General features: G+C 46.9%; 1 protein-coding gene across 4 annotated transcripts in view; it reads right to left on the reverse strand.

Annotated features, from left to right (window-relative positions):
- The window catches only part of flvcr2a (FLVCR choline and putative heme transporter 2a), a 51,013-nt gene that overhangs the window by 17,140 nt on the left and 6,968 nt on the right, over positions 1–26,905 (reverse strand). For all 4 annotated transcript variants that reach the window (XM_014182447.3, XM_014182463.3, XM_014182330.3 and 1 more), the window contains exons 2-3: positions 18,021–18,162; positions 15,203–15,343 (exon numbers count right to left, since the gene is read on the reverse strand). In XM_014182447.3, the coding sequence (XP_014037922.1) occupies positions 15,203–15,343; positions 18,021–18,162 (283 nt within the window). The remainder of the gene's footprint in view (positions 1–15,202; positions 15,344–18,020; positions 18,163–26,905) is intronic.

Genomic DNA, 26,905 nt, shown 5'->3' on the forward strand with positions numbered 1-26,905 from the left:
ACCGTGGGCCCAGCTCCCGGCAGGGCAGGCGGAGGGACAGGTTTCGGGTCGAGAGCCAGACCCGGTCCCCCGGCGCGAACACTGGAGCCTTACTGCGGTGGCGGTCAGCGCTCACCTTCTGCCATCCACCAGCCCGTTTAAGAGACTCCTGGATGGCTCTCCAGGTCTCCTTTGAGCGCTGCACCCAATCCTCCACCGCAGGAACCTCGGTCTGGCCCTGATGCTATGGTACCAGGACCGGCTGATAGCCCAACACACACTGAAATGGTGATATGTTCGTGGAAGAGTGGCGGAGTGAATTCTGGGCCATCTCGGCCCATGGGACGAACCTTGCCCACTCTCCTGGCCGGTCCTGGCAATATGACCGCAAAAACCTGCCCACATCCTGATTAACTCTTTCCACCTGCCCATTACTCTCGGGGTGAAAACCAGAGGTCAGGCTGATCGAGACCCCCAGACACTCCATAAACGCCCTCCACACCCGGGATGTAAACTGGGGACCCCGATCAGAAACGAATGTCCTCAGGCCGGAAGACGTGTGTAAACAGGGCCTCTGCGGTCTGCAGGGCCATAGGCAGACCGGGCAAAGGGAGGAGATGGCAGGACTTAGAAAACCTATCCACAACGACCAGGATCGTAGTGTTCCCCTGTGATGGAGGAAGATCGGTGAGGAAATCCACCGACAGGTGGGACCAAGGCCGCTGTGGAATGGGAAGGGTCTGTAACTCCCCTCTAGGCAGGTGTCTAGGAGCCTTACACTGAGCACACACTGAACAGGAGGAGACGTACATCCTCACGTCCTTAGCTAAACTGGGCTACCAGTACCTCCCTCTAAGACCCCGCACCTTCCAATCAATACCTGGATGACCAGAGGAGGGTAGTGTGTGAGCCTATCTGATCAATCTATCGTGAACACCAAGCGGAACGTACTTCTGACCAGCTGGACAACCTGGTGGAGGGGGATCTGATCGTGATACCCGCTCGATGTCCGTGTCCACCTCCCACACCACCGGTGCCACCAGGCAAGAGGCCGGAAGTATGGGAGTGGGATTGATCGACCGCTCCTCGGTATCATAGAGACGGGACAGTGCGTCAGCCTTAGTGTTTTGGGAACCTGGTCTATACGAGATGGTGAAGCGGAATCTGGTGAAAAACATCGCCCACCTAGCTTGACGGGGATTCAGTCTCCTCACCGCCCGGATGTACTCCAGACTACGGTGGTCAGTCCAGATGAGAAAAGAGTGTTTCGCTCCCTCAAGCCAATGTCTCCACATCTTCAGGGCTCTGACCACAGCCAACAACTCCCGGTCCCCCACATCATAGTTTCGCTCCGCCTGACTGAGCTTCCTAGAGAAGAAAGCGCAGGGAAGAAGCTTGGGGGGTGTGCCCAAGCGCTGTGAAAGCACAGCTCCAACCCCAGCCTCAGACGCATCCACCTCCACTATGAATGGTAAAGAGGGGTCTGGATGTGCCAAGACGGGAGCATCGGTGAACAGAGCCTTCAGACGACCAAAAGCTTTGTCCGCCTCCGCCGACCACCTCAAACGCACCGGCCCCCCCTTCAACAGTGAGGTAATGGGAGCATCCACCTGTCCAAAACCCCGGATAAACCTCCGGTAGTAATTGGCAAACCCTAAAAACCACTGCACTTCTTTGACCGTGGTCGGAGTCGGCCAATTACGCACGGCCACAATGCGGTCACACTCCATCACCACCCCAGATGTGGAAATGTGATACCCCAGAAAGGAGATGGATTGTTTGGAAAACACACATTTCTCGGCCTTGACGTATAGGTCACGCTCCAACAATCGTTCAAGTACCTTGCGCACCAGGGACACATGCGCGGCGCGTGTAGCGGAATAGATCAGAATGTCATCGATGTAGACCACCACACCCTGCCCGTGCAGGTCCCTGAGAATCGTGTCTACAAAGGATTGGAAAACTGCTGGAGCATTCTTCAACCCATACGGCATGACAAGGTACTCAAAATGGCCAGATGTGGTACGAAACGCGGTTTTCCACTCATCTCCATCTCGGATACGCACCAAGTTATACGCGCTCCTGAGATCCAGTTTTGTGAAGAAGCGTGCTCCGTGGAATGACTCCACCGCCGTGGCGATGAGAGGTAGTGGGTAACTGAACCCCACTGTAATGGAATTTAGACCTCGATAGTCAATAAACGGAGGCAGACCTCCATCCTTCTTCACAAAAAAGAAACTCGAGGAGACGGGTGACATGGATTGCCGAATGTATCCCTGTCTCAGAGATTCAGTGATATATGTCTCCATAGCCACTGTCTCCTCCTGTGACAAGGGATACACGTGACTCCTAGGAAGTGCAGCGTTAACCTGGAGGTCTATCGCACAATCCCCTTGTCGATGAGGTGGTAATTGGGTCGCCCTCTTTTTACAGAAAGCGATAGCCAAATCGGCATATTCGGGGGGGATGCGCACGGTGGAGACTTGGTCTGGACTCTCCACCGTCGTCGCACCGATGGAAACACCTAAACACCTACCTGAGCACTCCTCTGACCATCCCTCTAGAGCCCCCTGTCTCCACTAAATTTTAGGATTGTGATCAGCCAACCAGGGAAACCCCAGCACCACCGGAAACGCAGGAGAGTCAATGAGGAAGAGACTAATCCGCTCCTCACGCCCCCCTCGCGGCACCATGTCCAGTGGAACCGTGGCCTCCCTGACCAGCCCTGACCCTAGTGGTCGACTATCTAAGGCGTGCACGGAGAAGGGTTGGTCCAACTGAACCAAGGGAATCCCTAACTTATTAGCGAACCCACAATCAATAAAGCTCCCCGCTGCGCCTGAATCTACTAGCGCCTTATGCTGGGAGTGAGGGGAAAACTCAGGAAAGGAAACATACACATACATTTTACCAACAGGGAGCTCTGGGTGAGTCTGGTGCGGACTCACCTGGGATGTTCGAGCAGCGCTCTGCCTGCCCTCTTGACTCCCAGACGAGCTCCTCCAGCACCAGTCAGCAGTGTGTCCTCTATGACCACAACTGGTGCAGGAGGAGGCTCTTCCTCCAGTCGGCCTAGCGGCATCACTTCCCGATTCCATGGGGATCGGAGCAGGTGGGCTGGGGGGTGGAACGAGCAGGACCCGATCAGGACGCCCACGGGCAGCCAGCAAGATGTTCAGTCGAATGGACATGTCTATTAACTGGTCCAAGGTAAGGGAGGTGTCCCGACAAGCTAGCTCCCTGCGGACGTCCTCTCATAGGCTACACCTATAATGGTCTTTCAGGGCCCTCTCATTCCACCCTGCGCCTGGGGCCAGGGTCCGGAAATCCAGCGCGAAGTCCTGTGCGCTCCTCGTCTCCTGCCTTAGATGAAACAGACGTTCACCCGCCGCTCTACCTTCAGGTGGATGGTCGAACACAGCCTGGAGGCGGGTGAACTCGGGTAATCCTCCCTCGCTGAGTCTGGGCCTTCCCAAACTGCGTTGGCCCACTCCAGGGCTTTCACCGAAAGGCAGGAGATGAGGGCGTTAACACTCTCCTCTCCCGAGGGAGTTGGGCCAACGGTTGCCAGGTAAAGCTTTAATTGGAGCAGGAACCCCTTGCACCCGGCAGCCGCTCCATTGTACTCCCTCAGGAGCGCGAGTCGAATCCCGCTGGAGCTGGATACCGTTGGAGTGGGTGGTGGTGCAGGCTGAAGAGTGGCTGATGATGGTGTAGGGATACCACTCCTCTCCCATCTCTCCATTCTCGCCAGTACCTGATCCATAGCCGTTCCCAACTGGTGGAGAACGGCTGTATGTTGGTGTACACGCTCCTCCATGGAGGGGGAGGGCGCATCTGCTCCTGCTGACTCCATAATTGTGGTGCGGGTTTCTGTCACGGCTCTCTACGAGAGGTGGGTGTAGGAGTCAGGCGCAGGAGAGGAGTAAATGCAATCAAAAGTGTTTAATAAAGTCCATCCAAAACATACAGGCACAGGACCTAAATACACAGTCCAAAAACACCACTAGAACAAAATCTAGGGAAAACACCTGAATGAAGTAATGAACAAAATCACATCACCCAACATAAAAACAGGGAAACGAAAATAAACCCGCACGAAACAAAGCAGGTAGGGAGAAAATAAATACCCACAATAATCATCCTAAACAAGGAACAGGTGCACAATCAAAACAGACAAGACCAAACGAAAAAGAAAAAAGGATCAGTGGCAACTAGTAGACCAGCGATGATGACCGCCGAGCACCACCCGAACAGGGAGAAGAGCCACCTTCAGTGGAAGTCGTGACACATGTACGTTTTGTTTCTGCACTCTGAGTATTTTGCAGGATCTGTAGTCTGCAGAGAAGCAGGTCTTTATTTAGTTTGAGCGAGGAGGCCTGCAGGGAGAGCAGGCGGATCCACATGGGACACTGTGTTTGGGTTTCACTGGCCCTGTCCTAAAGGAAGCCTAGCAGACACACACATGGAACCCATACTAGCCTGTTCAACCTCTCTTTCGTGTCGCCTGAGATTCCCAAAGATTGGAAAGCAGCTGCGGTCATCAAAGGGGGGGGGGACACTCTTCCCAAACTGCAACAGACCTATATCTATACTACCCTGCCTTTCTAAGGTCTTCGAAAGCCAAGTTAACAAACAGATTACCGACCATTTCGAATCCCACCGTACCTTCTCCGCTATGCAATCTGGTTTCAGAGCTGGTCATGGGTGCACCTCAGCCACGCTCAAGGTCCGAAACTATGTCTTAACCACCATCGATAAGAAACAATACTGTGCAGCCGTATTCATTGACCTGGCCAAGACTTTCGACTCCGTCAATCACCACATCCTCATCGGCAGACTCAACAGCCTTGGTTTCTCAAATGATTGCCTCGCCTGGTTCACCAACTACTTCTCTGATAGAGTTCAGTGTGTCAAATCGGAGGGTCTGTTGTCCGGGCCTCTGGCAGTCTCTATGGGGGTGCCACAGGGTTCAATTCTTGGGCCGACTCTCTTCTCTGTATACATCAATGATGTTACTCTTGCTGCTGGTGATTCTCTGATCCACCTCTACGCAAACAACACCATTCTGTATACCTCTGGCCCTTCTTTGGACACTGTGTTAACAACCCTCTAGACGAGTTTCAATGCCATACAACTCTCCTTCTGTGGCCTCCAACTGCTCTTAAATACAAGTAAAACTAAATGCATGCTCTTCAACCGATCGCTGCCTGCACCTGCCCGCCCATCCAGTATCACTACTCTGGACGGTTCTGACTTAGAATATGTGGACAACTACAAATACCTAGGTGTCTGGCTAGACTGTAAACTCTCCGTCCAGACTCACATCAAACATCTCCAATCCAAAGTTAAATCTAGAATTGTCTTCCTATTTCACAACAAAGCATCCTTCACTCATGCTGCCAAACATACCCTCGTAAAACTGACCATCCTACCGATCCTCGACTTCAGCGATGTCATTTACAAAATAGCCTCCAATACCCTCCTCAATAAATTGGATGCAGTCTATCACAGTGCCATCCGTTTTGTCACCAAAGTCCCATATACTACCCACCACTGCGGCCCTTCAAAACAGGTACTGTGGCCCCAATTTAAGGCACTTCCGGTTGGCACAGGAAGCTTAGAATCGACACGTTGTCATTGGGGTAGGCTTTTACACAATCCTGAGTTTTAAGTCTTTACGTTAAGAATTGACTGATTTACACAGGGTTGAATTGAGTGATTTTCACAATCTGCAGGTTGGTTATATCAAAACACCTTTAGGGTGTTTTTAACAACTTCCGGTTGCTACAGGAAGCTTAGAATCGACACAGGTAGACCTCACAGTAGCCTGATGGATTGTCATCGAAGACAGGTTCATAAGGCATTTACCATCACGAATTTGCCATGCTCAAAAATACTGCAGAAATGCAAAATTGACTGGCCCGATGAACTCGGGATGGCCGGGCAGTGACTGTGGTTCCTCTCCATTGCTCGTTGTGGTGTTTTCATCATGTCCATTTGGTGATATTTTTTCACTATTGAATCATATTGCAAATGCACAGTACATTTGCAATATGTTTCAATGGGCATTTACCATCACGAATTTGACATGCTCAAAAATACTGCAGAAATGCAAAATTGACTGGCCCGATGAACTCGGGATGGCCGGGCAGTGACTGTGGTTCCACTCCATCGCTCATTGTGTTGATTTCATCATGTCCATTTGGTGATGTTTTTTCACTGTTGAATCACATTGCAAATGTGCGTTACATTTGCAATATGTTTCAATGGGCATTTAGCATCACGAATTTGTCATCGCTCGTTGGTGTTGATTTCAGAATGTCATTTTGGTGATTGTACATCACTGTTTAAACATATTGTCATTCTGACACCAAACTGATACCATCTGACACCAAATCCACTTTTTCCAACTCGTTTAGAAGCCAACAATCACATATTTCAGAGCAGGCCCATAATTCACAGCGCCTTCAGTTTAAACCATAAAAAAACATAAAACACGTAGTTACGTTCTAGCTGCGGGTCCAGCTTTGACATTATGTGTAGGTCTATGTGAGGCGACCCCAAATCCCAAGTTTTGGCTCGATAGGTCATTCTGTGCCCGAGCAACGACCTTAATTGGTGCTGAAAATCCACTTTTTCCGGGCGTTGCTACGGGGTCCTTGAATGAGCTATCGGACAGAAACGTTGGGGTCCGTCTCGATGGGCCGAGGCGGTTTCAATGCACCTAGTCTTGTGACTCTGGGACATTTCTAAATGTCGCAATTTTCGTGATGTCAAAATTAATTGAAGTTATTGCAACTGTACGAGGCTGTTTCTCGGTCTGAGAACCGTCTAGAGCCACATAACTCACCGTGCACTATCGACTTGAGCTCTAGAACAGGTTTCTAAAGTTTCAGAGCTCTAGGTCTGAGGGTTCTTTGACAGTTCAAACAAAGGTAACTATTGCAGACTCTGTGTGTCTCTAGGCCCCACACTGTGTCACTCCATCCTTGCTGTGTGTGTATAATTTTTTCTTGCAAATCTGATGGGATAAATGACTGATTTACAGTTCATGAGGGTTACCTAGTCACACATATGACGTTTCAAAATGATCTGACTTTTTTAACCCTTCAAAACAGCTACTGTGACCCATATTTAAGGCACTTCCGGTTGGCACAGGAAGCTAAAAGTAAACACATATCCTCATTGGGGTAAGCCTTTACAGAATCCTGAGTTTTAAGTCTTTATGTTAACCTGTTAGGGCTAGGGGGCAGTATTGACACGGCTGGATAAAAAACGTACCCGATTTAATCTGGTTACTACTCCTGCCCAGTAACTAGAATATGCATATAATTATTGGCTTTGGATAGAAAACACCCTAAAGTTTCTAAAACTGTTTGAATGGTGTCTGTGAGTATAACAGAACTCCTATGGCAGGCCAAAACCTGAGAAGATTTCAAGCAGGAAGTGGCCTGTCTGAGAAGTAGTGTTTCATCTTGGCTCTTTTTATTGAAGACTCAGGATCTGTGCAATAACGTGACACTTCCTACGTCTTCCATAGGGTCTCAGAGCCCGGGAAAAAGTTGAACGATATCGAGGCAGGCTCTGGCTGAAACACTTTATCGCTTTTGGCAAGTGGCCACTCAGAGTACTATGGGCTTAGGCGCGTGCCCGCTTCGACCGAATGCTTTCTTTTCCTTTGTCTGTTTATCTAAACGCAGATTCCCGGTCGGAATATTATCGCTTTTTTATGAGAAAAATGGCATAAAAATTGATTTTAAACAGTGGTTGACATGCTTCGAAGTACGGTAATGGAATATTTAGAATTCTTTTGTCACGAATTGCGCCATGCTCGTCACCCTTATTTAGCCTTTAGGATAGTGTCTAGAACGCACGAACAAAACGCCGCTGTTTGGATATAACGATGGATTATTTTGGACCAAACCAACATTTGTTATTGAAGTAGAAGTCCTGGGAGTGCATTCTGACGAAGACAACAAAGGTAATAACATTTTTCTTATAGTAAATCTGACTTTGATGAGTGCTAAACCTGCTGGGTGTCTAAATAGCTAGCCCTGTGATGCCGGGCTATCTACTGAGAATATTGCAAAATGTGCTTTCACCGAAAAGCTATTTTAAAATCGGACATATCGAGTGCATAGAGGAGTTCTGTATCTATAATTCTTAAAATAATTGTTATGCTTTTTGTTTATCGTGAGTCATTTAGTAAATTCACCGGCAGTGTTCGGTGGGAATGCTAGTCACATGCTAGTCACATGCTAATGTAAAAAGCTGGTTTTTGATATAAATATGAACTTGATTGAACAAAACATGCATGTATTGTATAACATAATGTCCTAGGGTTGTCATCTGATGAAGACCATCAAAGGTTAGTGCTACATTTAGCTGTGGTTTGGGTTTATGTGACATTATATGCTAGCTTGAAAATGGGTGTCTGATTATTTCTGGCTTAGTACTCTGCTGGCATAATCTAATGTTTTGCTTTCGTTGTAAAGCCTTTTTGAAATCGGACAGTGTGGTTAGATTAACGAGAGTCTTATCTTTAAAATGGTGTAAAATAGTCATATTTGTGAAAAATTGTATCTAAGTATTTGAATAACGCGCCACAGGATTCAACTGGCTGTTGAGTAGGTGGGACCTAGCCCATAGAGGTTAAGAATTGACTGATTTACACAGAGTTGAATACAGTGATTTTCACAATCTGCAGGCTGGTTAAATCAAAACACCTTTAGGGTGTTTTTTACAACTTCTGGTTGCTCCAGGAAGCTTAGAATCGACACAGGTAGACCTCATAGTGGCCTGATGGATAGTCATCAAAGACAGCTTCACAAGACATTCATAACCCACATAGGCTTGAGGTTGAATTAAGGGGAATTGGCAATGTATTCCTATGGGGAGAAAAGTCATTGCAAACTTTTTGATGTTAACACCTTTTTTTCACTGTTAAGGGTTAATGCCACATGGTCAAGGTTATGCTTGCACAGATCGGGAGGACCTTAGGAACATTCCTGTGGTTAAATTGTCCTTCTAACCCTAACGGTTCCGCCGTTGTCCCCCAAAAGCACCTGGAATTTAGGGGCAGGCTTAATTTTGGGCCTACTTTTTTCACAGCTGCTGCTCTCAGAGCGAGCTACGGTCAAGCGGGGCATCTCGTTGAACTCGGCACAGCCTAGAGATAATGGTAATGCCATTGCAGGCTCTGTGTGTCTTTAAGCACCGCACTCTGTCACTCCATCCTTGCTGTGTGTGTATGTGTGCGTGTGTGTGAGAGCTTTTCTTTGACATCTGTTGGGAGAAATGACTGATTTACAGTTCATGAGGGTTGCCTAATCACACATATGAAGTTGTGGAAAGATCTGACCTTTTTAACCCTTCGAAACAGCCCCTATGACACCATTTTAAGGCACTTCTGGTTGACGCAGGAAGCTGAAAGTGAACACATATCCTCCTTGGGTTAGGCTCTTATAGAATATTGAGTTTTAAGTCTTTACGTTAAGAACTGACTTATTTACAAAGGGTTGAACGAGTGTGTGTTATTTCAGAAAATCACAGAAAATCACAGAAATCTCACAGATCTCCGAAACCCGCCTTAACGGATTCATCTGAACACGCTGCAACTGGATCTGTAACTTTTTTGAGAATTTGAAAAAAAAAATGTGAATATCACCAATTGTACATTGTACGATTTCTCTTAAATGACGATAGATAAATGTCTGGTTCTTTTTTTCCTGACACCGTAGGCTCATGTACTTTGACGTGAAGTGGTCAAATTAGCGCTCTATTTTAATTTTTGACCTTTAATCCCAGAAAAATGGCCTTAACTCAAAAAGCGTTGAGGCCTCGACTCCGTCTTGTTCGGGGCCAACTGCCCATTATGCCAAACCAATGCTCACCAAGTTTCGTCTTCGAAGTCTTTTCCGTTTAGGAGAAAAGGCCACGTCGTGATTGGTGATGTTTGTTACATTTGCAATATGATTCCATTCGCCCTCTTGTGATATAATCCGGGACAGGTGAAAAATGACAAAAATGTGAACATTTTATAAAACGGAAACCGAATGTCCGAGAGACTCCGTTCGATGACTTCCCGGAAGATCTGGCCCCGGTGCACGGCCCGACGCCGTCCGCGAATTTTACAAACGTTCGGGGACGTCTAGTAAGGGACCGTACATTTGCAATATGGACTTTCTCATCAACCATTCAGCAAATGCCGAAATGTTCCCTGGAGTGGGCAAACGCCGTGTGGAGAGAAGGAGACACGGCGCCAGACCACTTCGAGGAGTTCACCCGTCGCTTCAGGGCCGTCTTCGACCATCCACCTGAGGGCAGAGCGGCGGGGGAGAGGCTCTTCCATTTGAGACAGGGGACGAGGAGCGCCCAGGACTTCGCTCTGGAATTCCGGACCTTGGCAGCCGGAGCAGGCTGGAACGACAGGGCCCTCATCGACCACTATCGATGCAGCATACGAGAGGACGTCCGACGTGAGCTGGCCTGCAGGGATGCCACCATTTCCTTTGACCAACTGGTGGATTTGTCCATCCGGTTGGATAACCTGCTGGTCACCCGCGGACGTCCAGAGGGGGCTCTGTCGGTTCCATCATCCAGCACCCCCGCTCCGGTGCCCATGGAGCTTGGAGGGGCTGCGCATAGGGAGACTGGAGGAGGATCCATCACGTGCGCCATCTGTGGCCGCAGAGGACACACTGCCGGTCGGTGCCGTGTTGGTTACGCTGGGAGTCGAGGCAACAGGCAGGGCACTGTGGCGTCACCCCAAGTGAGTTTGCACCACACTCATCCAGAGTCCTCTGTTGATCAACTGTTTCTGCCTGTTCTTTTCCCTGAGTTTTCCCCACATTCCCAGCATAAGGCGCTCGTCGATTCAGGCGCAGCTGGGAATTTTATAGACAGAGCATTAGCCATTAGGTTAGGGATCCCCATTTTTCCTATAGTTAGACCCTTCCCGGTACACGATCTAGATAGTCGACCATTAGGGTCCGGGCTAATCAAGGAGGCCACCATCTCCTTGGCTATGGTTATGCGGGGGAGTCATGAGGAGAGAATCAGTCTCTTTCTCATTGACTCTCCTGCGTTTCCTGTGGTACTAGGCCTTCCTTGGTTGGCTCTGCATAACACCACTATTTCCTGGCAACAGAGGGCTCTCACGGGTGGTCGCGAGTGTGCTCAGGGAGGTGTATAGGGGTTTCTGTTGGTGCTACCATGGTGGAAGTCCAGACCAGGTCTCCACCGTGCACATCCCCCCCAGAATATGCCGATTTGGCTCTCGCCTTCTGTAAAAAGAAGGCGACTCAATTACCACCTCATCGACAGGGGGATTGTGCGATAAATCTCCTGGCAGACTCTGCGCTTCCCAGGAGTCACGTGTATCCCCTGTCGCAAGCGTAGACAGTGGCTATGGATACATATGTCTTTGAATCCCAATTCGGCCCTCTACTTCACCCGCCTCAAATTTCTTTTTCGTGAAGAAGAAGGATGGAGGTTTACGCCCGTGCATTGACTACAGAGGTCTCAATCAAATTACGGTGAGGTACGGTTACCCGCTACCTCTTATGGCCACGGCGATTGAGTCAATGCATGGGGCGCGCTTCTTCACGAAACTGGATCTCAGGAGTGCGTATAACCTGGTGCGTATCCGGGAGGGAGACGAGTGGAAGACAGCGTTCAGTACCACCACAGGGCATTATGAGTACCTCGTCATGCCGTACGGGTTGATGAATGCTCCATCAGTTTTCCAATCCTTTGTAGATGAGATTTTTAGGGACCTGCACGGGCAGGGTGTAGTGGTGTATATCAATGACATTCTGATTTACTCTGCTACACGCGCCGAGCATGTGTCTTTGGTGCGCAAGGTACTTGGACGACTGTTGGAGCATGACCTGTAGGTCAAGGCTGAGAAATGCCTGTTCTTTCAGCAGGCCGTCTCCTTCCTAGGGTATCACATTTCCACATCAGGTGTGGAGATGGAGAGGGACCACGTTGCAGCCGTGCGTAATTGGCCGACTCCCACCACGGTAAAGGAGGTGCAGTGATTTTTTGGGTTTGTCAATTACTACCGGAGATTTATCCGGGGTTTTGGTCAGGTTGCTGCGCCCATTACCTCACTGCTGAAGGGGGGTCCTGTAAGGTTGCGGTGGACGGCTGAGGCGGACAGGGCTTTTGGGCAACTAAGAGCTCAGTTTACTTCGGCTCCAGTGCTGGCCCATCCGGATCCCTCTTTGGCATTCATAGTGGAGGTGGACGCGTCCAAGGCTGGGATAGGAGCCGTGCTTTCACAGCACTTGGGCACGCCACCGAAACTCCGCTCCTGTGCTTTCTTCTCGAAGAAGCTCAGCCCAGCGGAGCGTAACTATGATGTGGAGGACCGGGAGTTGTTGGCTGTGGTTAAAGCGTTGAAAGCGTGGAAACATTGGCTTGAGGGGGCTAAACACTCTTTTCCATCTGGACTGACCACCGCAACCTAGAGTACATCCGGGCAGCGAGGAGACTGAATCCTCATCACGCAAGGTGGGCCATGTTCTTTACCGGTTTTGTGTTTACCCTATCCTACAGACCAGGTTCCCAGAATAAGAAGGCAGACGCACTGTCCCGGCTGTATGACACAGAGGAGCGACCCATGGATCATACTCCCGGCTTCCTGCCTGGTAGCGCCAGTCATGTGGGATCTGGATGCGGACATTGAGCAGGCGTTGCGTACAGAGCCCGCACCCCTCCAGTGTCCCGTTGGGCGTAGGTATGTTCCGTCTGCTGTCCGTGACCTGTCTCTTGGGCCCACACATCTCCCTCCTCTGGTCATCCGGGGATTGGTCGGACGGTGCGCTGTCTGACTGGGAAGTACTGGTGGCCCACTTTGGCTAAGGACGTGAGGGTTTATGTCTCCTCCTGCTCGGTGTGTGCCCAGTGTAAGGCTCCGAGACACCTGCCCAGAGGTAAGCTACATCCCTTACCCATTCCACAACAACCTTGGTCACATCTGTCCGTGGATTTCCTAACGGATCTTCCTCCCTCACAGGGAAATACCACGATCCTGGTCGTTGTGGATCGTTTTTCTAAGTCCTGTCGTCTCCTCCCTCTGCCTGGTCTCCCTACGGTCCTACAGACTGCGGAGGCCCTGTTGACACACGTCTTCTGGCACTACGGGGTGCCTGAGGATATAGTGTCGGATCGGGGTCCCCAGTTCACGTCGAGAGTTTGGAAGGCGTTCATGGACCGTCTGAGGGTCTCGATTAGCCTTACCTCAGGTTTTCACCCCAAGAGTAATGGGCAGGTAGAGAGAGTCAACCAGGATGTGGGCAGGTTTCTGCGGTCATATTGCCAGGACCAGCCGGGGGAGTGGGCAGTGTTTGTGCCCTGGGCCGAGATGGCACAGAACTCGCTTCGCCACTCCTCCACTCCTCCACTAACCTCTTTAGGCGTGTGGAGGAGACATGGGAGGCTGTCCGTGTCCATCTGCAGCGAGCCGCGCGTTGCCAGAAAACCAGCGCAGACCGTCACCGCAGTGAGACCCCGATGTTCGCACCCGGGACCGGGTCTGGCTCTTGACCCGTAACCTGCTCCTCCGCCTGCCCTGCCGGAAGCTGGGTCCATGGTTTGTGGGGCCATTTAAAGTCCTGAGGAGGGTGAACGAGGTATGTTATAGATTACAGCTTCCCTCTGATTATCGTATTAACCCCTCGTTCCATGTGTCTCTCCTCAGGCCGGTGGTGGCTGGTCCACTCCAGGAATCTAAGGTGCGGGAGGTCCCTCCGCCCCCTTTGGACATCGAGGGGGCCCCGGCATATATCGTTCGTTCCATCCTGGATTCGAGGCATTGGGTGGGGGGCCTTCAGTACCTCGTGGAGTGGGAGGGGTATGGGCCGGAGGAGAGGTGCTGGGTTCCGGTTGCAGATGTTTTGGATCCTGAACTGCTGCGGGAGTTTCACCGTCGCCGGCCGGATCGCCCTGCGCCTCGTCCTCCGGGTCGTCCTCAAGGCCAGTGTCAGTGCGCCGCTGGAGCCACGCGTCAAGGGGGGGTACTGTCATGACTTCCGCCGAAGTCGGCTCCTCTCCTTGTTCAGGCGGCGTTGGGCGATCGACGTCACCGGCTTTCTAGCCATCGCCGCTCCATTTTTCTATTATCCATTTGTTTTGTCTTGTTTCCATACACACTTGGTTATCATTTCCCCAATCAATCTACTTGTATTTAACCCTCTGTTTCCCATCATGTTTTGTGTGTAATTGTTTCATGTTTTTCGTGGTGTTTGATTTATGCGCTTTACTTTGGTATGTTCCGTGGTTTTGAGCGGATTTTTATTTATGTAGTGCTCTCGTATTTTGGAACTATAATAAAGTGCGCTTGGTTACATTTTGCTTCTCTCCTGCACCTGACTTCGCCTCTCATACACCCGATGTTGACAACATCAAAGGGTAAACAATGTAAAAATGAACAAAAACACAATACACAACCTGTCAAAAGTTTTAGAATACCTACTCATTCAAGGGTTTCTTATTTGTACTATTTTCTACATTCTAGAATATTAGTGAAGACATCAAAACTATGGAATCATGTAGTAACCAAAAAAGTGTTAAACAAATCAAAATATATTTGAGATTCTTCAAATAGCCACCCTTTGACTTGATGACAGCTTTGCACACTCTTGGCATTCTCTCAACCAGATTCCCCTGCAATGCTTTTCTAATGGTCTTGAAGGAGTTCCCACATATGCTGAGCACTTGTTGGCTGCTTTTCCTCTGCGGTCTGATTCATCCCAAACCATCTCAATTTGGTTGAGGTCAGGGGAATGTGAAGGCCAGGTCTAGCATTTAAGTCATCGTTGATATTAAGATGACACAGCCGCAGCAGCCAACAATTTTGTAAAAACGTAATCACACTTTAATGGACGGGTAACGCTACCATTACACCTTCAATTAGTTAATCATCAACTACAGGACTGTGACCTTTCAACCATAAGAATCTGATGGTAAACTTCAAATCCTCAAACCTCACTGTTTCAAGAGACCTTCAGATGTACACATGTACAGCGCGCTGGATACAAAAACATAGTGAGAGATATATTCACATATCTCTGCACAAACTGATAATGACCCTCTATTGATCTGACCAGCCATAGGTATCCTGGCTCTTTGTGTTTTCTCAAATAATAGGAGTCCAAACATGATGGTAGACATGGGTGTGGTTTGAGAGTGATTGAGGGTGAGTAGGACCCACCATAGCTGATGACAAGGAGCATGAAGGGTAGGTTACGCAGCAGTCTCAGGATAGAGGCCATGTAGGAGTACTCTTCTGGAGGGGTGCTCCTGGCCTGGACCTGAGCCAGGGTGGGAGGGATTTCCGGCTTCTCTTGGAACACTGTTGGACACAGATAGAGAACCGAGAAAAATCATGTAAATATTCTGATATACTGTAGTGTCGAGGTTTGTATGCAATTCCCCTGACACTGGACCATTCATACATTATCTAGAAACACCCAAAATATATTAGAAAAGAGTATAATGTAGAATCTGAAGTTGCACAACTGTGCTCCTGCCTGACAGAGCCCTTTAAAAGAGAATGTTTGAAATGGATCCAACCACAAGCCAATCCTCCTCCTTGTCTGTTCCCCTAAGAAAAACAAGCAGCAGTCACCCAAATAATCTGATGATAGCAACAGAATAGTGCAAGCTTGGCCAATGGCCATCCCATGTGGCTAAAATCCCACCATCTGTGCTCATATAAATCAACACAGACACATAAGCACAGTAGGAGTCAAGGCAGTCACAGGCAGTCAAAGAGCTCTGGGGGACTGTGGGATAGGAAGGTCCAAAGTTACAGCCAGGGTGGTACTGCACACACAAGGCAAGAAACAGGGCCTATCTCTGAGAGACAGAGAGAGAGAGAGAACGAGAGAACGAAGGAGAGATGATGCATGTCTGGGACTTCGCCTGAGGAGATAAGGAGTTGGAGAGATGAGATGCACCAGTAACTGTTTGCTTCCTCCACGCCCCTGGTGCTTTCCAGAATGTGTCAGTCAGTCAACAATAGCCACGCTGGAGAGGCCAGCTCCAACGTTCAGTCTGAGAGGGAGGGGAGGAGAGATCAGCTCACTGGGGCAGAAGTTCATAAAGGCGTCAGATATCTTCAGGGTTGGGGAGTAACTGATTACAAAAAAGCTGTAACTGTAATCAGATTACAGATACTTTTGAAAAATTAGATGATTACTTCTTAGAGTACTTTTAAATGTAAAAATACGTTATGACACCTTTCTGTTTTCTCAATGACATTCAATGTACCATTGGAGAAAAAAAAATAACACAAATTTAAGTTTGTTCCACCTGAGCGAGTCTGACCACAAGTCAGAGACCACTATGATGACACACCAAATGCATTTGATGGATCCTTTTGGTCTTCTTCTAATGCCTCTTAAGGGGAAAGTAATCCAAAAGTAATTGAAAGTAATCCGATTATGTAACTGAGTTTGGGTAATTACCTTAATGATTACAATTTTGGACAGGTGATAGCAACAAAATAGTGAAAGCTTGGCCAATGGCCATCCCATGCATTCTCTTGTTCTCTCTCTGTAAGTAACTGTAATTGATTACATTTAGAAAGTAACCTTCCAAATCCTGGATATCTTACAGCACCAAGCTAACAGAGGTCTTCAACAGGCGTCAGATATCTAAAAGCACCAAGCTAACAGAGGGCTTCAATATAGCGTCAGCTATCTTACAAGCTCCAAGCTAACAGAGGGCTTCAATAGGCATCAGATATCTTACAGCACCAAGCTAACAGAGGGCTTCAATAAGCATCAGATATCTTACAGTACCAAGCTAACAGAGGGCTTCAATAGGAATCAGATATCTTACAGCATCCAGCTCACAGCCATAGCCACAGATGAGTGACACATACAGTACAGCCACCACATCAGCACACTGCAACCTACATTGTCTGTTTGTTTAAACACACATTTATAAAGGCACAATTGATAATAACTGACATCAAATATTGGTTGATCTCAGGGCCTTTGAGAAACAGGTTCGTGTTTGTTTAAAGACTTACAGACTGAACATACAATGTGTATCAGTTTCATTCTCAGAATATATATTTTTTAATACAGATTCACAAGGGATATATAGTAGCAGTTTGAGGTGGGATCAACCACTCAGCAGCAAACCTCATCTGACTGAGAAATCCAATAACTATAGCCCAAAGATAGGATATAAATAAAATATGCATCCTATCCCCTAAGTGCAATAATGTTGCTGGCCAGGCCTCTATTTGCCCACGCCTCACACCATGGCTCCAGTTCTTCTTCTAAGGCCAGGTTCCATGTCTAAACTTGCCCAATGTGACTCCTTCAACGAAACATGGGAGGCCGCAAAACAGAAGCGGGATGACCTGGTCTGTGTGTTGAAAGAAAAATACTTTCAAAGGCAGTTCAACGAGGTCGTCAAACCACGGTCAATTACAGTGATTGCAGCCATGTGGTATCCCCACAGCAAGTGAATGAAGAGACATTGACTGGTCTGTTCAGAGCACATCTCAATATGCACTAATCCCTGAGAATGCTAAACTATCCACCAACACTGCCAGGAGAACATGACTGCCAGGAACAAGTAGACATCCAGGACTACAGAACTGCAGACCAATGATGAGCCCCGGAGATGCAATGCTGCAATGTAATCATATTCAAACTTCCACAGCAGAGCTCTCAGTGTCCCCGTTTAAAAATAGTCTTCCACTGATACAAGTCGAAACAAGGTCACAAGGTTAGGGGCCGTGGCTCCGTTTGCCATCTACCAAGAGTTTATTATGAGTTGTTGATACATAGACAATGCCAGGGGAAAGGAAATACTGACATTAAAATGTAATGTATTCAACACCTCATACTGGCATTAGAATGAATTCAACACCTAAGGCTCATAATGATTGAAAGAGTTATATGTTATAATGGGAATGAGTTTAGGAAGGAGTAACTACTAACCAGCTCTGTGTGTTAGCCATAGGCCATTCTGTATGTATTAGAATGGCCTTTTCCCTCAGGACTTACTGAAGACTACGAGGATGAAGATCACGGTGGCCATTCCAGCAGTGATGTAGAACATGATGCTGATGTGGTATGCCAGCTCGTCCATATCGTCAACATTTGGCACGAGGATGGGTGGCACCAGGAAGCCAATGGCAATGCCCAACTGTAAGCGAGGGAGACAAAAATACACGATCAGTCAATGACTCCTCCCATCACACCTCCACACACATATAAAGCAATGCTTTTAAGCGGAAACATAAAGACAAACTATAACGTTAGGTAAAGCGTGAAATGTTTAAACAGTCCTATATGGCTATACTGCTTGATAGTTGTTAGAGTGACAGTAAATAAATCAGCTATGGCAGAAACGCATGCTTGATTAGGTGTTGACATGAGTGCATACAAAGTACAGAAAAAAGAGTGTGGCAAGTCGTAAAGTTAATGTCAGGGCCATATTTTAATGGCAGGGCCATATTTCTTGGTAGTCCAGAAATGAGGATAAAGTGTCTTTGCGTCTTTCACAACCCCTTGTCAACTGGCCTATATTCCCCCTCTCCCCACTGTCTGGCAACAATTGTGGTGGTTTTTGGACATTGAGGGTTGCTAAACCTTCCAAATTTGAATACCACATGTGCCCATGTCCTCATCTTCCTAGAGCCTCAACATTACAGAAAGGACATCAGACAAGGTCCCATGACTCTAGGGGAAAGGTGAAAGTGAGACAAGGTCAAGAGGTGACAGAGGCATGCTCCTCGAAGGAGGACCAGAGTGTGACATCTCCCCATCACCCTCCCAGCATGCTGCTTCCTCGTAGTTGCTGGGGACACTTACCCTGAAACTACCCTCAAGGGAATTCACTGCACAAAATGTCAATACTGGTGTTGACGTTGTTTACCACTACATCACTATAACTTTGATGAACTTACCTGAGGGATAGCTTAGTAACAGACTCACAGGAGCATTTTAAAGATCAGCATTCCTACAACAGAATATGTGATCTTTGTTCAATCTCCATCATTTGGTTCAAGAACATAACTTTCATAGATTTCATACTTTCTAAAAGAAAAGGTTGGTACCAGTCCATCTTAATGCATTACAATGGACCTTTTAACATGTTCCCCAAACTAACCTTTTCAAAACAACTTCTGAAATACCATTCAATTTCCACGCTATGTTTAAGCAAGATGGCCCGAAGGGGTGATGTATATGGCCAATATACCACGGCTAAGGGCTGTCCTTAGCACGACGCAGCGCGGAGTGCCTGGACACAGCCTTTAGCCGTGGTATATTGGAAATATATCACAAACCCCCAACGGGCCTTGTTGCTATTATAAACTGGTTACCAACATATTAGAGCAGTAAAAATAAATGTTTTGTCATACGGGCTGTTCTTAGGCATGACGAAACAGAACAAAAAGACTGAATGACTCTGGTCGTGTCTCTAGCAACCCTAGATTTGTGTTGGTACTACATCTTGTGGAAGGATGAAATAGTATGAATAAACAACACCCGTGCCAATATATCCTCCTAACACCGGCTGCTCGGGCATTATAACTTAAATAGAAGTCCTGATTCTATCAGCTTTTACATGAAACGTTAGTTTGAATTAAAATTATGTCAAACTTTAAAGCAGTAGGAATGGTATCAGAGCCAGAGGTTAAAATAACTATGCGAAAAATAGGTCATTGTTAATATTAAGAACAAAACAAAGTGGCCTTTGATCTACATAAAAGCGAAGGAACTGAAGGTGGGACTGAGTCAAAGAACAATAAACATGCTTAACAATGAACGGTAGGAAGTATTTACAGTAAGCTCTGACTGCGTGAGACTCTATTGAAAGAAAAATTAACTGTTTGGCTTCAGAGTTTGGAGGGCATTTGTGTGGTACTCCATAGTAGGATATTCAATCCATCTGAATGTGTCAGACCATTATACTTCCCATGAATGATGACAGGGGCTTCAGGCTGGTCAACACTATCCATATCCAAAGCTTTCCCCAAGAGTACCGAGGGCCAAAAGGTATTCTAGGCCACCTACAGATGCTGTATCTGCAAGACCACAAGAATTGTCAAAGCAACTTAGAATGTGCTGAGAGATAGTTCTAGTGCAAGGTTCCCCAATAGGTGGGCAGCGGGCCAAATCCGGCCCACAGGTAAATGTATTTGTATTTCTTTTTTTTATATATAATATAAGTGAATTTACTTTTTTGTGATATCCAATTGGTAGTTACAGTCTTGTCCCATCGCTGCAACTCCTGTACGGACTCGGGAGAGGCGAAGGTCGAGAGCCATGTGTCCCCCGAAACACGACCCTGCCGCACTACTTCTTGACACACACACATGCAAAAATGTACTCACCACGACTCGACAAAACATTGGCGAAAAATAACGACCTGTCTGTCCTTGACAGTTTGAGCAGTCATAACGATGGTGGATGATGAGTCAGAAAAAGAAAGACGTTGCAGCAATCAAGTTACAAACCAACTGCATTAACACTGTCTACTGTAGAATATTTCAGTGGAGATCAACATCATACCTAGAGCCTGCCCACCATGGCCAACAGGTTGACACCATTGACCTTTAACTGGTATATTGTTTGATACATTCCTCAGCAGTGTAAAAACAAATGTACATGTAAACAGTCCTGGTGGTCATTTGATTAGCTGTTCAGCAGTCTTATGGATTGGGGGTAGAAGCTGTTAAGGAGCCTTTTGGTCCTAGACTTGGCGCTCCGGTGCCGCTTGCTGTGCGGTAGCAGAGAGAACAGTCTATGACTTGGGTGACTGGAGTCTTTGACAATTTTTGGGGCCTTCCTTTGATGCAACCGGTCAGGATGCTCTCAATGGTGCAGCTGTAGAACTTTTTGAGGATCTGGGCACCCATGCCAAATCTTTTCAGTCTCCTGAGGGGGAAAAGGTGGTCGTGCCCTCTTCACAACTGTCTTGGTGTGTTTGGACCCTGATAGTTCGTTAGTGATGTGGACACCAAGGAACTTGAAACTCTCGACCCGCTCCTCTTCAGCCCCGTCGATGTTAACAGGAATGGATCTCATGAACTCACACAAATGTTTTGTGACCCAGATTTATTGCCCCCCTGCCCAGAATTCAGCCCTGGCATTTTATTCACACCAGCCCACATCGCTGTGCGCGCCACCAGCTCAAGAGTTGATAAATACAAATTATAACTACAGAAAGCTGAGACCCCCCTCTCTTCGACAGGGACAAGGGGACAAAGTTTCCAAAGCAGTTTTTCCCGCAATTGCATTTTGAAATGTTGTACAATCAGAACGCTGATCAGCTCATTACAGATTAGTATAACAGAAAAATGATTCAAAAATATTTTACAAATACACTGCTCAAAAAAATAAAGGGAACACTAAAATAACACATCTTAGATCTGAATGAATGAAATAATCTTATTAAATACTTTTTTCTTTACATAGTTGAATGTGCTGACAACAAAATCACACAAAAATAATCAATGGAAATCCAATTTATCAACCCATGGAGGTCTGGATTTGGAGTCACACTCAAAATGAAAGTGGAAAACCACACTACAGGCTGATCCAATTTTGATGTAATGTCCTTAAAACAAGTCAAAATGAGGCTCAGTAGTGTGTGTGGCCTCCATGTGCCTGTATGACCTCCCTACAACGCCTGGGCATGCTCCTGATGAGGTGGCGGATGGTCTCCTGAGGGATCTCCTCCCAGACCTGGACTAAAGCATCCGCCAACTCCTGGACAGTCTGTGGTGCAACATGGCGTTGGTGGATGGAGCGAGACATGATGTCCCAGATGTGCTCAATTGGATTCAGGTCTGGGGAACGGGCGGGCCAGTCTATAGCATCAATGCCTTCCTCTTGCAGGAACTGCTGACACACTCCAGCCACATGAGGTCTAGCATTGTCTTGCATTAGGAGGAACCCAGGGCCAACCGCACCAGCATATGGTCTCACAAGGGGTCTGAGGATCTCATCTCGGTACCTAATGGCAGTCAGGCTACCTCTGGCGAGCACATGGAGGGCTGTGCGGCCCCCCAAAGAAATGCCACCCCACACCATGACTGACCCACCGCCAAACCGGTCATGCTGGAGGATGTTGCAGGCATCAGAACGTTCTCCACGGTGTCTCCAGACTCTGTCACGTCTGTCACATGTGCTCAGTGTGAATCTGCTTTCATCTGTGAAGAGCACAGAGCGCCAGTGGCGAATTTGCCAATCTTGGTGTTCTCTGGCAAATGCCAAACGTCCTGCTCGGTGTTGGGCTGTAAGCACAACCCCCACATGTGGACGTCAGGCCCTCATACCACCCTCATGGAGTCTGTTTCTGACCGTTTGAGCAGACACATGCACATTTGTGGCCTGCTGGAGGTCATTTTGCAGGGCTCTGGCAGTGCTCCTCCTGCTCCTCCTTGCACAAAGGCGGAGGTAGCGGTCCTGCTGCTGGGTTGTTGCCCTCCTACGGCCTCCTCCATGTCTTCTGATGTACTGGCCTGTCTCCTGGTAGCGCCTCCATGCTCTGGACACTACGCTGACAGACACAGCAAACCTTCTTGCCACAGCTCGCATTGATGTGCCATCCTGGATGAGCTGCACTACCTGAGCCACTTGTGTGGGTTGTAGACTCCGTCTCATGCTACCACTAGAGTGAAAGCACCGCCAGCATTCAAAAGTGACCAAAACATCAGCCAGGAAGCATAGGAACTGAGAAGTGGTCACCCCTTTATTTTTTTGAGCAGTGTATATATCTTAACAGGCCCATGGGCCGCCGGCCATTTCCCTTTTTGGGGGGGGGGGTATTTTTATAACAATAATTTTTGTGTGTGTACATTTCGACCAGCCCACACTACAAAAATATTATCCAGCCCATCTGGCTTCTGCCAATCCGCCCTTGCGTCACACTCAAACCATACTTGAGTCAAGCTCAAACGTCAGGGATTTAAACTTGAACAACATTGGAGATGATGCAAACTTCTAACCACATTCTTGACCATGTGAAACTCACAGTGCACTTACACTAGACCTTTTATGTTTTTACTGTACTATGTGACCTGCCCTATCTTTACTTTGCTGACTTTATTGCCCCCATGGTGAAGTTTTGCTGCAGTAACATGTACACATTTAAAGAGGTGTTAAAATTCAGTAGACAACAAATGACAATACAATACTACCAACTCAACCGTGGTGAATAAGCACACAGGAACCAAATATTCTACTTTAGACCTAATAAAAAAGACGCAACTGCTACTCATATGACCTTTTTATGATATCCTATAGAAGAAGCCTCTGCCCCAATAGCTACGACTCTCAGTGAGGTCAGAGTCATAGTAATTGGGGCAGAGGCCTCTTCTATAGGGTCTTCTAATGCCAGATCACATTACATCATCTGTCTTGAGCATTACCAGGCAGACCAACTCGACAGGGCATAAACTCACACCTCAGCCAGTTTATTTTCAATCTGGGTTATTATCAGCCAATGACTCCCTGGTGTCCTGACCTCAAATGGTAGAGCATGTACTGACAGAATTAGCAAAGAATAAGCATAATAAATTCAACCATGAAACCTTGACAACAAAAGCAGAACCAACATGTTCGCAGGATGTTCACAGACAAGAAATGCGCTGAGAGTCAGAGCGCCAGTTAAAAGCATGATCCCCCCTTTGCCCCCGCTTTGTATATTCTGCACAGCACTTTGAGAAATACAGATAGAGGTGGGTAAAACGGATATGCCAGTGATATGGTCCTCCTAAAACCTATTCAACCCAACCATGGCTGTGGTGGAATAACCCAGGAGACAGGTATTTCACAAGCTACATCATTTCAAATCAGATATAGAGATACAGAAAAACAAACTTGGCCTACATCATGTTCCAGTGACAAAATATGATCGTTTGAGTGCATATTAAGTACAGGCAACTTCACAGGAACTATCCAACTCAAAATGTCTCAAAAGGTCTTGAGGTAACTTCTGAAATTACTCTCCTTCAAAGTGACTTTAGGTTGGAAGGGTCCACATTCTGTGGGTTACAGTCAATGGGTTACATAAATAATGGCAAAATTCACACAACATGATCCTAAAGAGGCAGAATTCCACTAGGGCTCATACCTGTAGCATTGCCATGCCGTATGTTCTTTATGTCTCAGTCTCAGACGCCACAGTGAAGCATTGGATATCACATTAAATATATGACTACCTCAGAGGCAGAATAACTTCACCACAAAGAAGATGAGAATAAATGACTGTCCTAGAACAGCAAAAAAAAACTTTACCCACACTAAATGACATGTAATTAACATGTAATAACTAATATCTCAGGGGGAAAAAATCATATAATAAAACAACAAGTTCTGCTTAATGTGGGGTATATACTAATCATTGAAAAAAATTAAGAACACCTGCTCTTTCCATGACATAGACTGACCTGGTAAATCCAGGTGAAAGCTATGATCCCTTATTGATGTCACTTGTTAAATCCACTTCAATCAATGTAGATGAAGGGGAGGAGACAGGTCAAATAAGGATTTTTAAGCCTTGAGATAATTGAGACATGGACTATGTGTATGCCATTCAGAGGGTGTTTCTGCAAGACAAAAGATGTAAGTAACTTTGAACAGGGTATGGTAGTAGGTGACAGGTGCACCGGTTTGTGTCAAGAACTGCAACGCTAGTGTGTTTTTCATGCACAGTTTCCCGTGTGTATCAAGAATGGTCCACCACCCGAAGGACATCCAGCTAACTTGACACAACTGTGGGAAGCATCAACATGGGATGGAGCACAGTGGAAAATTACAATGGTATACTGCCCCTACAGTCTCTGCTATGTCCTACAGGGACACACTTTTTTCACTCCACCTCAATACAAAGTGATTTTCTTAGCAGGTTAGGAGAGTATTTTTGCTAACCAGTGGATGCTCTTCAGAGGAGGAAGGGGAGGACCATCCTACTCAGTGAATTTCATAAAAATAAAAACAGTGAAACATTAAAAAAGTTATCCTTTTTATGTAAAACTATACTAAAAATAGTCATGTCACCAAATAATTGATTCAAAAAAAAATTTCAGTTAAGAACAGATTCTTATTTTACAATGACGGCCTACCCCGGCCAAACCCTCCCCTAACCCAGACGACGCTGGGCCAATTGTGTGCCACCCTATGGGACTCTCAATCACGGCCGGTTGTGATAAAGCCCGGGATCGAACCAGGGTCTGTAGTGATGCCTCTAACACTGGCATGCAGGACCTTAGACCGCTGCGCCACTTGGGAGCACTAAACACACTGTTTTGCAATGAAGGTCTACAGTAGCCTCGGCAGCACTCTGTAGGGTAGCACCATGGTGTAGCCGGAGGACAACTAGTTTCCGTCCTCCTCTGAGTACATTGACTTCAATACAAAACCTAGGAGGCTCTTGGTTCTCACTCCCTTCCATAGACTTACACAGTAAGTATGACAACATCTGGAGGACGTCCTCCAACCTATCAGAGCTCTTGCAGCATGAACTGACATGTCCCCCAATCAAAGGATCAGACAATTAATCTAGTACTGAAAGCATACGCTACAGCTAGCTAACACTGCAGTGCATAAAATGTGGTGAGTAGTTGACTCAAAGAGAAAGACAATAGTTTAACAGTTTTGAACAAATTAATTTCTTAAAATTGTGTTGCGACGCGAGAGAGAGCTATATTTAGTTGTATATTCTTTTACTTAACTAGCTAATTACATTTCAGTAATTTAGCAGACACTCTTATCCAGAGAGACGGACTGTAACGGTCATCGTACGTAATGGACCAAGGCGCAGCGGGGTGAGTGCTCATCTTAACTTTATTTGAACACATACGAAACAAAACAAGAAAACGATCGAATGAACAGTATTGCAGGCTACACACACAGCTATGCAACAACAACTTCCCACAAGGGACAGGTGAAAACAGGGCTACCTAAGTATGACTCTCAATCACCAACAACGATGTACAGCTGTTCCTGATTGAGAGCCATACCAGGCCAACACAAAGAAATACACAACATAGATAGAGCATAGAAATACACAACATAGAACATAACCAAAACCCCGGAATACTCTAAACAAACACCCCTCTACATAAACACATATATCAACAAACCCCGAACCACATAAAACAAACACCCCCCTGCCACGTCCTGACCAAACTGCAAATACAAATAACCCCTTTACTGGTCAGGACGTGACACTGACTGGAGCAATTATGGTTAAGTACCTTGCTCAAGGGCACATTGACAGATGTTTTCACCTTGTCAGCTCTGGGATTTGAACCAGCAATTTTTCAGTTACTGGCTCAACACTCTAACCGCTAGGCTACCTGCCACAAGAATGCAGTTAGCTAGTTTAGCCTACTCAAACACCCAGCTCAAAGAGAGGGATGCAATGTTAGCTAGCTGGCTATGGCTATCTAACACTGGAACTTTTCCAAGTCAAGGCAAGCTTTTGATTTTATTCATTTATTGCCATTGGGGCCCGCCGGTGTAACTGCTAAACTGCTTGTTGACTGTACACTGTACTGCATGATTGTAGCTGGTTTACTAACTCGTTAGTTCTACTAGCTATGTTGGTGACAATGATGTAGGCTGTGTGTAGCGGTTATGATATGAAGGTTTGGCTTGGAAAGTTTTTTTAGCCTGGTCACAGAAAGCTGATGTGTTGTGCACTGAAGTCTACAAGCGAAGCGAAAAGGTGAGAGGAGAAGAGCACGTAGATGCGAGAAGGAATTATGCGAGCAAGTGATCATGCGGTTTGTATGTCGCCGCTATGAATGTGAACTGTGTTTGCGTGTGATCAGGGGTGTATTCATTCTGTTGAAAAACTTTTCTTAAATGGAAGCAAACAGGCATTAACACACCTGAATTTGTCTAATAGAAACTCTTGTTTGCAACTGTTG

The sequence above is a fragment of the Salmo salar genome, chromosome 01, assembly GCF_965601325.2.
Source record: "Salmo salar chromosome 01, fSalSal1, whole genome shotgun sequence".
Classification (NCBI taxonomy): domain Eukaryota; kingdom Metazoa; phylum Chordata; class Actinopteri; order Salmoniformes; family Salmonidae; genus Salmo; species Salmo salar.